General features: G+C 38.1%; 1 protein-coding gene across 1 annotated transcript in view; it reads right to left on the bottom strand.

Annotated features, from left to right (window-relative positions):
• Positions 1-14219, bottom strand: part of RYR2 (ryanodine receptor 2) — a 1099979-nt gene that overhangs the window by 57163 nt on the left and 1028597 nt on the right. Inside the window, exons 89-91 of the mRNA XM_007942720.1 lie at positions 7686-7790; positions 4420-4501; positions 135-1432 (exon numbers count right to left, since the gene is read on the bottom strand). Coding sequence (XP_007940911.1) covers positions 135-1432; positions 4420-4501; positions 7686-7790 — 1485 coding nt within the window. The remainder of the gene's footprint in view (positions 1-134; positions 1433-4419; positions 4502-7685; positions 7791-14219) is intronic.

Genomic DNA, 14219 nt, shown 5'->3' with positions numbered 1-14219 from the left:
TCCCCCAAAAACCATTTCCCTTTGGAAATTTAAGTCATATATTTAACACCACTCGTCAGTGGCATGGAATCTGAAGTTCATCTATTGCACCTACCTGGAATCGAGAGAGCTGTTGTGAACAAGGGAAAAATTACCTGAAATTTTTCTTCCACCTCAGGAATGGGGACTGGGTTGCTCATGAGATCGCTAAGGCCAGCATTTGGATTATGAGGAATAAGTTTGTACTGTCCTCCTTCTCTCTTCAGATCCAAACCAAATATATCTGAAAGAAGGTCACTTTCCTCTGTCAGTTCTTTTAAGTCTGTCAGGTCTTCAGAGGGCAGGGCAACTTCCATGGGTTTCCTTTCCCCTTCCTCTCCATCTCCTCTCACTTCATCCTGAGTGGGATCTGGCATATTGGCTAAGAGTTCTGCAACTTTGATCTTTTTAGCACCTTCTACTAGGCTTCCTCCCAACAGCAGGCTACAAATGATGCGGAATAAGCCTCTGAAAACACTGGCTACGAAGTGCAAGAGGCTCAAAAAAATACCCCAATAGGATGAGAACAAGGCGGTGACCATGTCCTTCATGGTCATCTTCTTCACTTTTTTCATCTGCTTCCTCAGGCTCTTCAGGCTGAGCATTCTCACAAGGGTCACGATATTATGCCTTAGGGCAAACAGGGCGGACTTAACTGTCAGCATAGAAAAGAAACCCATTCTTGGTTCCTGCTCTTCGGGCTTTTCCTTCTCACTTTCTTCTTTATTCGTAGACCTTTCATTCAAGTCTGACTCCGAGATCTGAGCTGCCAGCTGCATTTCAAATATGGTGTCCTCACAGAAGTTCACAAAAAGTTCCATCTTCTCTTTTTCTCCTCCTTCGTTGACCACGTCAAATATGAACTGCCTTTTGGATTCTTTGACCTGGGGCTTCTCCCATTGGGTCCGGCTAGACTCACTGATTTCAAAATAAACCCTCTCAATGCGCTTAGCACTTCCCATTATCTCAATGCGGCCTAGAAAAGGCTGGAAATAATTCAACACACTCTCTGCTAATTCAAGGAAAGTCTGCAGTCGTGTATCATTGGGCATGTGTTCTGAAAGATTTGTCAGGAGCACGGCAACATTGAAGCTGATGTCCTTTGCAGGTTCATGGAACCGTTTTACAAACTCTTCGTAGTCCAGGGTTTCATTTTCATCTGTCTCTGCGCAGGATAAAAGGAACTCCGTTTCCGATTGTGTGTAGTGCTTATGGCTTTCCATTGCTTTATGGAAGTCCCTCTTGGAAATGACTCCTTTGCCATCGGGGTCATATTCTTTAAATGTATCAGAAGATGTCAAATCCTTTAACTTTAAGAACATGTCAAAAAATTTGAGAATCATCTCTACATTGTTGGATGATTCCACAAGCATATCAACCATCTGTTTGCCAATCGTTCCATTGACAACATTACCTGGTGGTAAAACAATTGCATTTGTTTAAAATGAACATTCTTAAGAAAACCAGTGCTTACAGAGAAAACAGCAATATAGTTATGACATCTGCATGAAGGATATCCCTTTGTTTATCTTTCAATGTATAAAGTATCAGGAAAGGAGGAACAATTATTTGTAAACTATAGTTTAAAAAAGTGATTACACAAACTAGTTTACAGGATAAATAGTCTACATGAACCACCACCTCATGTACCCTGAGACCAGAACTAGAGAGTATTTGGTTAACACTCTTTCGTTCTAATCAGGGCCACGTGAGATGGAACCTGACAGAATGGGAGAAAAATGTGGAAGAGAACCAACCTCAAATTCCTAAAATAAATAAATGACAAAAGACCTACTGAACTGGTTGAGACTGGATGATTCCCCAAGACTGTTGCCCTAAGATACTCTTCAAACTTTGAACCTAAACTAACACCTAAGCTACCTTGTACTTAAATAACAAATTGACTCAAAAAATAATATAACCATAATTACTGCTATCCTTAAAAAAAAATCACCTATATGAGACCCAAAAGTCAACAATTATTTTAAAATAAAAATGAGAATGTAAGGGGTCAGGGAAACCAGATTAATGGAAACAAAACCAGAACAGAAATAATAAGAATGTTCATGCACTGTGAAGAATGTAACTAATGGCACTGAAAAATTTGTGTAGAAATCATTGAGTGGAAATTTAAACTGCTGAGTACACCTTCACCAAAAATACAATACAGAATTATAATTATTTTTAAAGTGATTATAATAACACATGTAAAGCTTTTACAAAGTGATTAGATTAAGACAAGAAATGATATCTGAACAAAAGCTAATATTTCCTCAAATCTATCAATGAAACAGTATGTTTTAGGATAAAGAAAATGGGCAAAGAGCCAGGAAATTGAAATTCAACCTCACATCATAATAAAAACAAAGGCACAGTCCTTCATAGTTAAATAATCACTACTCATAGATAATCATTGATTTAGTACTCATGGGTTTATAAGGGGACTTTTATAAATTCTGATTTTAAAAATGAGGAAACTGAAGCTTGGGAAGGCTAAATAAATGTGTGTAGTGCCTAAGGCATTTGACTGCTAACCAGAAGGTTGGCGGTTCAAATCCACCAGCCACTCCATGAAAGGAAGACTGGGGCAATCTACTTCTGTAAAGATTTACCACCTCAGAAACCCAGAGGGGGGTCGCTATGAGTCGGAACGGATTCGATGACAGTGAAGTTTTTTTTTTTTAATTGTGACATGATTATTAAGGGTTAGTGCCAGGACTTCAAACCAGATCTTCTAATTGATAGCAAATGAAATGTTCTTTCTAATTTACAATGAACAGCATTTCTTCATGTTCCAGACTGTTTACATTTAAAAAATGACAGGTTACTAATAAACTTGAAGAAATTACATACATCCTGAATTATAGAATCATGTTTTTATTTCTTGAACAGAATGTGCTGTGCAAAATAAAGAAAAACAAGAAAGGTGCAATGAGGGAAAGGTCTGTAGAATCTATCTGTGAGTCCATAAACACAGTGGGTAAAAGTGTGGTCTCTGAAGTCACATGGGTAGATTTCAATCCAGGCTCCATAATGTACTAGCTAAACAACCCTGGGGAACTCCTTAAACTCTCTGTACTTTAGTTTCCTCCTCTGCAAAATGGTGATAATGATACTATCAAATTCATAGACTTATTAAAATTAAATGAACATTTAAAATAGTATGTGGCACATTATAAGAGTTAATTCAAATTGTCATTGTTGGTATGCTCCTATTACTATTATTATTACTTCAATCAAAAGTTGAATTCATGTTGTAGCAAACAGATTTGGGGTGTAGAGAGTATAAAGCAGCTAATGCTGCTGCCAAGTAGAGATTTTAAGCAAGTGTTGCATGTTTGAAGTCCTATATATGGCATAGCAACTGCTTCAGATGATCAAGTGGAATTAAACGATGCCGTGACAATCTAAAAAATAGGTAGAGAGAGAGAGGGAGAGAGAAAACAGATAGAATGTTTTTAAAATAAAGATAAGTAACAAAATAGCAAAAAAAAAATTAGTTGTTTGGGTCATATTTAGATAGTTTCACTGCATTCTCACATCAATCCTTTTATATAGCTTCTATCAATGTTTCCATTTTACAGAGGAGGAAAATGAAAAATGGAGACATAAGTTGTCCAAAAGTCACACTGCAAGGGAGTAGGAAAGACAGGATTTGAATCCTGGAGGCTGATCTCAGAGCCCAAATACTTAACCGCTAAACTTATTACATGATGAAGAGAATAACACAAAAGCAAAGAAAAACAAGATGGAAAGAGAAAGAATAAAGACTGACGGAGGCATGTCATCCGAAGGGGAAGTCTTCTACTGGCAGTTGCCCGGTTAGTCTAAGTTGTCTCAACAGTGCTCCTCCTCCAGGACTTCAAGAACCCATGAGAGTTGCAATGTGTGATTTCAAAACAGCAATTTACAGTTGGAATTTATCCAAATGTCTGCAATCCACACCAATTGAAAATATATATGCACATATATACATACATAAAACCTTTATATACCATCTGTCTGAAAGTTTACTTTTAAGCATATCGCTAGGCTGTATATCTATGCAAGTAGATTGCCCAATCTACCTTCCAGTGCATTTGAATTGCCAGCTTTCTGGTTAGCAGTCAAATGCCTTAGGCACTATGCCACTAGAGCTTCTGTTTTCTTTCTTTTTTTTAATGAAATAAGAAGTGTTACTATAAAGTATTACTGTTTTTATTTGGTAGAGATGTACTCAGATAGATATGCAAGATTTTCTTTTCTTTTTAAATGAAAAAGTAACTTGTGAAAAGAGTAATAAAGCCAGAAATTAATTCAAGGTAGTGTTGTTATCTTACTTGCTGCAGCATGCTGACTCCAGGCAAGCACACAGTGGTTTTAAGATAAAAGGATAAATTTGCAAATGTAAATCAAAACTACCTTCCAACATGGAGAGCAACATGACCACCATATCCTTCTGAAGATCCATTAATTCTTTTAATAGCTCAATTTGACTGGAATCCTGAAAATATTAACATAATGCATTTGAGACAATCTGAGAAAACCATGCAGAGAGAATAACATTCTTTTTCTCACATAAAGAATGCTATTGTACCAACAGTATTACATCACTAAAGGAAGGCCAAGCCTTAGTACATAGTTTATTAAACACAGACTTCAGAATTAAAGAGTACCTACTCAAACCAAGGGAGCTCTGGTAGCATAGTGCCTAAGGCACTTGATTGCTAACCATTAGGCTGGCGGTTCAAACCCACCAGCCACTCCTCGGAAGGCCGTAGTGATACTGCCTCGGAAACCCAAGGAGGGGTCGCTATGAGTCGGGGCCGACTCGACGGCACATAACAACAACAACAACAGGCTGGCGGTTCAAACCCACCAGCCACTCCTCGGAACGAAGGTTGGGCAATCTACTCCCGTAGTGATACTGCCTCGGAAACCCAAGGAGGGGTCGCTATGAGTCGGTCCAACTTGATGGCACATTACAACAACAACTCAAACAAACAAACAAAAAAAACCAAAAAACAACATCACTGCCATTGAGTTGATTCTGACTCATAGAGACCCCCATTGGGTTTACAAGGCTGTAAATCTTTACAGAAGTAGATTGCCCCATCTTCTTTATCACTGACCTTCTGGTTAGCAGCCAAAATTCTTAGCCACTGCACCACCAGAGCTCCTTCAAGAGTATTTACTACTGATGTCAAATCATGTTCATTAAAGTATTTGTAAGGATGACTCATGTACATAACAAGAATATAAAAGAATAAAAACAGTGGTCAGGTTCTGTTATGAGGGCAACACTTGGGGACTTCTGCTTAATTGACAAATTTCTTTTACTTGAATAAGCTGCGCCGGTTCATCTGAGGGTCCAGCCCTGTCCAGGTGCTGGAGTCTTTAGTTTCTGAAGGAGCACTGTGGCCCAGTAAAAGCGCTGGCTGCTAACTGAAATTTCCGTGATTGGAACCTACTAACTAACAGTTTCACTGGAGAAAGATGAGGCAGTCTGCTTCTGTAAAGATTTACAGCATCAAAATTATGGGGCAGTTCTACTCTGTCCTATAGGGTTGTGATGAATCAGAATTGACTTGGTGGCAGTGGGTTTGGTGGGTTTTCATACTTTTTTCTTTTCTTTTTTAATCTTATTACATACTACTGCTATATCATATCTAAACATTAATTTATTCTAGGGAAATAAGGCATATAAATGATAAATGGGCTCAATTTATATTAATAAATCTAAACCAAAAATGTACCATAGAACGAAATATGTACACAAGTATAACCTATACTAATATTGTACAATATCTTATTTACCAATTAATTTCATTGAGTTCTTCAATATTGCAATTTTTGAATATTTTGCACTTTTTTTTTTTTTTTTGCTTTTGATTACTTTCAACATGAAAAAATTCTTACTACAGAAGAAATTTGTAACTAAACATTACTGCTTAGGCCCAATACCCAGAAATATGCAACATACTTACTTCTACATGACAACCTTACATATTGCCAATTTTTCATTTATCCTCTTTCTCTTTTCAGGCTTTTTAAAAACTATACCAGCTATCAGAAGCTCTGGTAGCATAGTGCCTCAGGCACTTGACTGCTAACCATAATGCTGGCGGTTCAAACCCACCAGCCATTCCTCGGAAGGAAGGTTGGGCAATCTACTTCCATAGTGATACTGCCTCGGCAACCCAAGGAGGGGTCACTATGAGTTGGGTCTGACTCAACGGCACATAACAACAACGTACCAGCTATCATTTTATTCATCTAGATGCTGTCACATATGAAGCTAAATTTCTATAAAGCTGAATGAATAAAAATTTTTTTCTTTCTAAATATAAGTCGCCTTACCTCAGTCTAAAAGAAGTTCTGGTGGTGCCGTGGTGAAAGCATTCCACTGCTAGCCAAAAGCCTGACAGTATGAACCCAACTAGCAGCTCCATGGGAATAAGATGAAGCAGTCTGCTTCTTTCACAGCCTAGAAAACTCTATAGGGCAGTTCTATTGTGTTCTAAAGAGTTGCTATGAGTCATAATCTACTCAGTGGTATTGGGTTTGGTTTTTGGAACTTTAGTCTGCAAACTACATCCACAATAGCCAGGTAGCATCAGATGCTAGAATGATCAAAATAAATCAGAATGAGAACTTTCTTGTGAGTGCACAGTTTCATTTATGTTGGTTTTCTTTACTTACTAAAATATCATTTGTGACTAGTAAAAGAAATATAGCATTTCCACATTTGGCTTAAGTCACCAATATCTAGATATATTTCCACATGTAGGGCAGGTGACAAGTTTTATTATACTAATTATGTCATGGAGGGAGTGTAGTTCAGGAAAGTTAGGGGATGGTCCACACTCATGGGAAATTAAATGAATAAATAGGGACTGAACTATCAGTCTTCTGACTTTAATTCTAGCAGTCCATCTTCTACCTGACTACCTGGCAAACATCTATGTCCTGACAGACACCTCTCAAGACATACTATCAAAATTCAATGCATTAAAGGAACACATTTACTCAAGATTCAGATTAAGAATTTTTCTATTCATGTATCTCTTAGTTTTAAATAAAATAAAAATAGTAGTAAGAAAACAGCAGGCTGCTTACAATATGTACTCTCAAACTAATTTTAAAATATTGTTTAAAAAAAAGTGTTTATTCTTTAGTTGCTTATCCTTACAGCTATTTTTTTTCTCTTTGATTTTTACAAACTTAAATTTCCTGTTAATAGGTGAATGTTATTTACTGACAATAGCTGTTTCTTTACAACTCTATAAGAAAATCTTTTCCCTTTAACAAGCCCAGTGGTAACAGGTTATAAGTCCTTTTTCAATGATCTGCAGTAGGGAGGGAAATTCCAGTGAGTGATTATAAGGAAGTGGGTCTTTAAAGGATTTTGAAATATACAACATTTGGGGATTTCATTATTTAATTTCTCCACTATATTCAATTGCTCAATATCCTTTTGTTCTCAAATTTGAATAATGGCACCCAACTATTCTTAGCTTGCACCAGGTATGTACATATACATATATATGTGTGTGTCTGTGTGTAAATGCAGTGTAAAGATGTATAAAGAAGTTATCTAAAAAGATAATGTTCAAACATAACAAAATTTGCTGGTGATTCCAAGTCTCTGGTTTGGAATTTACGAGGGCAGGAGGCAGGTAATTTACCTGTGACAGCTTCATTTGCATATGTGCAAAGACGTGAAGGAAACCCACCACGGCATCCCATAGCCTGCTGTGTGCCAAACTCTGTTGATTCCCAGTGCAGGGACCCTGGAGTATAAGTAGCCAGACAACAATCATTCCTGATAATTTAATTGCCAAAAAATCTCTACAATAACAGAGACAAAATTAACTTATTGTTTACATATCTTATTACCAACATGTTATCTAAAAAAATAAGAACCCTCAAGGAAAGAAAGATATATAGTCATGATAATGGAATCATAATCTTAGGATATAAGTATGCCCTTTTTTGGAATATTTTAATATTATAAATCAACAAAACAATTTCTCAAGGATATCCATGTCCCATTTCATGAGTAATAAAACACTGATACAACACAGAAGGATGAATCATTTCATTATTGTCTGGCTTTGGTTTCTTCTATTTAGAGGAAAAGGGAGTACCACCCAATTATGGTTATTAAGTCCAACAAACAAGTAATCATTGCCCATGGGAAAAAGAATCTGATTACTTCTCACTCCTAAACAGTAAACTTGAGAAAGCATTCATAGAGTGAAAAAAAAAATCCCCTTCAACATCTTCTTTTTTGAATTGTAAAACTGTTGTACAAATTGTACAACCACTGAGAATTTAAAAGATGATTGGTTATTATCTACCTGAACCCAGTAGTCAAAGCAGATGGAAGCTAACTTTGTTCTCTTACTTTATATTTCTGAAGTGAGCATGTCTGTGCTGCTATAGAGTGTGTGTTGCAGCAGTATGTGAAATAATTTGATGGAGACAATTCTATTTTTATTTCTCAATGTAAATTATACCAATCACTCAGTATTGCAAATATATCCATTCCAATAAAGAAAATAAATAATAAGGATTTTACTTAAAAAAATATAATACACAGTTATTAAATTCTAATCCATTCATTCTTTTTGACACATGCGCACAAGAAGTTTAAACTAGAGAGTACAAACATTTCAAATTTCACTCTAGAAACAAGTGCCTATAGGAGGACTGCACTGAAGATACTAACAAGATATTGATGGAATGTTTTTTTTCTGAGTCAGCTTCTATTGAGGTCTTTAAGGCCAAGAATAAAAAAAAAACAAAAAAAAAACAGTAAATGTCAAGTATATTCCTATTCCAAAGTTTATGATGTGAGACCTTCAACAGGGTGACTAAAAATATATCTTTTCACTGTAAGGATATAAAAGGATTGAAGCTGGAAAAGGAAGAGACTGGAAAGAACTCTCCCAAGTTCTGGACATCTCCACCTCTTACCCTACTGCAATGGGAAAGGAGAGAGGCTGCTTCCTCACGCATATAAACCAAAGCTTCAAGAGAATCATAGAGATAATTTAGCTTCTATCTCCTCAATTGGGTAGCATAAAGGTCTGGTATTAGAAAGTGAGACAGAGAGTAGAAGGACAAAATACAATTCCATAGATGACAAAAGGAAAGATGTGTGCCACTTATGGGCAAGAAATGGGCTGCTTGGGGACAATGTGACTTCTAGACTGGAACTGACTACCAGGAAGAAAGGTGTGGAGATCTACTTACAAAAAACAGTCACTGAAAACCCTACGGATCACAACAGTCAGATCTGGCGTGGTGCAAGACAGGGTAGTATTTCATTTAGTTGTATACAGGATTGCCATGATTCTGGGGCTAACTTGATGGCAGGTCACAATAACAACATGGGTTACTTAGGAGAGAACTATCCTGCCCCATTTAAACCTTGCCAAACAAAACTGTAAGAAAGGATAATGTGATTCCAAAATGGAGTGGTTGTTATTATGTATGGAGAGGGCCTACCAAATGCCTGGAGGGACTCAATATAAATTAAGTGATGAAAAAGACATGTCCAGAGACTAGAGGCATTAAGAAGGCCAAACGGGATTATCTCTGAGGAACCCCTAACAGCCCCCTTCTTAGGGAAAGAATATAGTATACCAGCGGGCCAGCTGGATTAATGTGCCCTAAAGGAAGTCCTTTCTTTTTCCTTTTTTTTCCTCTTACTACAGCTTCAACTTTGAAGGAGTAAGGCACTTGACTGCTAACCAGAAGGCTGATGGTTCAAATCCATCAGCCAGTGCTCTGAAGTGATAAGTGATACCATCTTGGAATCCCAAGGAGGGGTCGCTATGAGTTGGGTCCGACTGGACGGTACATGACAAAAACAACAACAACGTTAACTAACTAGGAAGAAAAAAGCTATGTTCTTGTGACTTCACTGTTGTTGAAATGAGACTATGCTTGTGGTAAAGTTACTGAAGGTACGTCCTTTTTCAGAGATTGGGTAGGGTGCAAAATTCATCAAAAAATGATAAAAAAAAAAAAAGTCCATAGAGCAAGTCTGAGGGGACAGTTCTGAGAAGGATTAAAGTAAGGTTATTTGATTCTTAATAGCCAAATTTGTAGGTTATTAATTTCAGCACAGGGAGCTCTGGTGGTGCAGTGGTTAAAGCATTCACCTACTAACCAAAATGTTGGTGGTTTGAAACCACCAGCCACTCCATGGGAGAAAGATGAGCCAGTTTCCTTCAGCAAAGATTGCAGCCTTTCAGTTCTACTCTGTCCTATAGAGGAGCTCTGATAGTGTAGTGCCTAAGGCATTTGACTGCTAACCAGAAGGCTGGCGGTTCAAACCCATCAACCACTCCTTGGAAGGAAGGTTGGGCAATCTACTTCCATAGTGATACTGCCTCAGAAATGCAAAGGAGGGGTTGCTATGAGTTGGATCCAACTTGACCACAGTGAGTTTTTTATCTTTTCCTTTCTGTTCTATAGAGTCCACTCAATGGCTGTTGCTGTTGTTAGGTGCTGTCGAGTTGTCCGACTCATAGTGACCCTATGCACAGCAGAACAAAACACCGCCTGGTCCTGTGCCAAATCCGTGATCCCTGCTATACTTGAGCCCATTGCCGCTGCCACTGGATCAGTTCATCTCATTGAGGGCCTTGCCCTCTTTCGTCGATCCTCCACCTTACCAAGCATGACATCCTTCTCCAGGGGATGGTCCCTTCTGACAACATGACCAAAGTATGTAAGATGAAATCTGGCCATTCTTGCTTCCAAGAGCATTCTGGCTACACTTGGTCCAGGATAGACTTGTTAGTTCTTTTAGCAGTCCGTGGTACTTAAAGCATTCTTTGCCAACACCACAACTCAAAAGCATCAATTCTTCTTCAGTCTTCCTTCTTCATTGTCCAGCTCTCACATGCATACGGGGTGAATGAAAATACCATGGCTTGTGTCAGGAGCACCTTAGTCCTCAAGGAAACATCTTTGCTCCTCAGCACCCGAAAGAGGTCCTTTACAGCTGACTTGCCTAGTGCTGTACATCGTCTGATGTCCTGAATGCTGCTTCCATTGGCATTGATTGTAGAACCAAGCAATGTGAAGTCTTTGACAACTTCAATCTTTTCTCCATTTATCATGATGCTATTTATTGGTCTAGTTGTGAGGGTTTTTGTTTTCTTTATATTGAGACGTAATCCATACTGCAGACTGTATTCTTCAACCTTTGTCAGTAAGTGCTTCAAGTCATCATCACTTTCACCAAGCAAAGTTGTGTTGTCAGCGTATTGCAGGTTGTTAATGATTCTTCCTCCAATCCTGATGCCACATTTTTCTTCATATAGTCCACCTTCTCGGATTATTTGCTCAGCATATAGATTGAATTAATGTGGGGAAAGGATACAACACTGATGCACTCTCTTCTTGATTTTAAACCATGTAGTGTTCCTTGTTCCATTCGAATGACAGCCTCCTGGTCGAGGTACAGGTTCCTCATGAGTACAATCAAGTATTCCGGAATTCCCATTCTTCTCAATGTTATCCATAATTTGTCATGTTCCACACAATCAAATGCCTTTGCATAGTCCATAAAATACAAGTAAACATCTTTCCAGTATTCTTTGCCTTGAGCCAAGATCCATCTGACAATAGCTATGATATCCCTTGTTCCACGTCCTCTTCTGAATCCAGCTTGCACCTCTGGAAGTTCTCTGTCAATATACTGCTGCAAATGTTTTTGAATTATCTTCAGTAAGATCTTACTTGTGTGCAATATTAAAGATATTGTTCTATAATTTCCACATTCTGTGGGATCACCTTTCTTTGGAATGGGTCCAAATATGGATCTCTTCCAGTCAGTTGGCCAGGTAGCTGTCTTCCAAATCTCTTGACATAACTGAGTGAGTGCCTCCAATGGGGCATCCATATGTTGAAATATCTCAATCAGTATTCCTTCAATTCCCAGAGCCTTGTTCTTCACAAATTCTTTCATTGCAGCTTCGAGTTCCTCCTTCAATACCATTGGTTCTAGATCATATGCCACTTCCTGAAATGGATGAAGATCGACCAGTTCTTTTTGGTACAGTGACTCTGTGTATTCCTGCCATCTTCTCTTGATGCTTCCTGCATCATTCAATATTTTGCCCATAGAATCTCTCAATATTGCAACTCGAGGCTTAAATTTTTTCTGCAAATCTTTCAACTTGAGAAATGCCAAGCATGTTCTTCCCTTTTGGTTTTGAAACTCCAGATCTTTGCATATTTCATTATAGTAATTGGTTTTGTCTGCTTGAGCTGTTCTTTGAAATCTTCTTTTCAGCTCTTTTATCTTGTCATTTCTTCCATTTGCTTTAGCTACTCTCTGCTCAAGGGCAAGTTTCAGAGTCTCTTCTGTCATCCATTTTGGTCTTCTCTTCTTTTCTCTTCTTTTTAGTGATCTCTTGCTTTCTTCATGGATAATGTTCTTGATATTCTCCTACAATTCTTCTGGTTTTTGGTCGTTGGTGTTCAATGTATCAAATCTATTCTTTAGATGATCTCTAAATTCAGGAGGGATATATTCAAGAGCATATATTGGCTCTCTTGGACTTGTTTTAATTGTTTTTAACTTCAAGTTGAACTTGCATATGAGCAGTTGATGGTCTGTTCACAATCAGCTCCTGGCCTGGTTTTGGTTGAAGATATTGAGGTTTGCCACAGATGTAGTCAATCTGATTCCTGTGTGTTCCATCTGGTGAAGTCCACGTGTAGAGGTGCCATTTGTGTTATTGAAAAAAGGTGTTTGCAATGAATAAGTCATTGGTCTTGCAAAATTCTACCACGAGAGTTCCAGCATTATTTCTGTCACCACAGCCAAATTTTCCAACTACCTATGATTTTTCTTTGTTTCCAGCTTTTGCATTCCAGTCACCAGTGATAATTAACACATCCCAATTGCATGTTTGGTCAATTTCAGACTGCAGAAGTTGATAAAATCTTCAATTTCCTCATCTTTGGCTTTGGTGGTTGGTGCATGAACTTGAATACCAGTTGTTTTAACGGGTCTTCCTTGTAGGCGTATGGATGTTATTCTATCACTGACAGCATTGTAGGAGCTCTGGTAGCGTAGTGCCTAAGGCACTTGACTGCTAACCAGAAGGCTGGCTGTTCAAACCCACCAGTCACTCCTGGGAAGGAAGGTTGGGCAATCTACTTCTGTAGTGACCACCTTGGAAACCCAAGGAGGGGTCATTATGAGTCGAGTCCAACTCAACGGCACATAACAACAACAATGACAGCATTGTACTTCAGGACAGATCTTGAAACATCCTTTGTGATGATGAATGCCACACTATTCCTCTTCAAACTGTCATTTCTGGCATAATAGATCACATAGTTGTTTGATTCAAAGTGGCCAAAACCAGTCCATTTCAGCTCACTAATGCCGAGGATATCAATCTTTATGTGTTCAATTTCATTTTTGACAACTTCCAATTTTCCTAGATTCATACTTCGTACATTCCATGTTCCGATGATTAATGGATGTCTGCAGCTATTTCTCCTCAATTTGAGTGGGGCCACATCAGCAAATGGAGGTCTCAAAAGCTTTACCTTATCCATATGAGTAAGGCTGGGTTTACTCTGATGGAGCTCTTTCCCAGCCCTATTTTGAGAGCCTTCTAACCTAACCGGACTATTCATAAAGTTGCGTGGTAATGTATCAAACAGTTTCTTTGCTGTTCATAAGGTTTTCCCTGGCCAATTCTTTGAGAAGTGGACGGCCTCTTCCTTCTTCCTAGTCTGTCTCAGTCTGTAAGCTGGTCTGATACCTGTGCACCGTGTGCATCCCGCTCGGTTTGAAACACCAGTGGCTCAGCCTCAAAACTCACAACATGTCACCACGGTAAGACAAACCAACAGATAAGTTTGTCTCCCTGTTGGAACCTCTCCTACCACCTGTAATTTAATTGATAGGATTATAATGCTGATTTCTTAGTTTAGACAATTGTACTGTGGTTATGTAACATGCTAACCTTAGAGAAAGCTGTGGAAATGATGCATGAAGACAATCTGTACTATCTTTGCAACTTTTCTATAAATATAAATTTATTCCAAAGTAAAATGCTTATTAAATACATATCTCAAAGAATTCCCTCTGTTTTCATAAAGCAAAACTTATTTCATTTCACAGATGGCATAACTATCTTAATGAAAATAGAAAGCTGATTTTATACCTTAATTTT

The sequence above is a fragment of the Orycteropus afer genome, unplaced genomic scaffold (genome assembly GCF_000298275.1).
Source record: "Orycteropus afer afer isolate SDZICR_OR568_19922 unplaced genomic scaffold, OryAfe1.0 scaffold00096, whole genome shotgun sequence".
In the NCBI taxonomy this organism is placed as follows: domain Eukaryota; kingdom Metazoa; phylum Chordata; class Mammalia; order Tubulidentata; family Orycteropodidae; genus Orycteropus; species Orycteropus afer.
The sequence above is the reverse complement of the archived record's forward strand: the minus strand, read 5'-3'. Positions and strand labels throughout refer to the sequence as shown.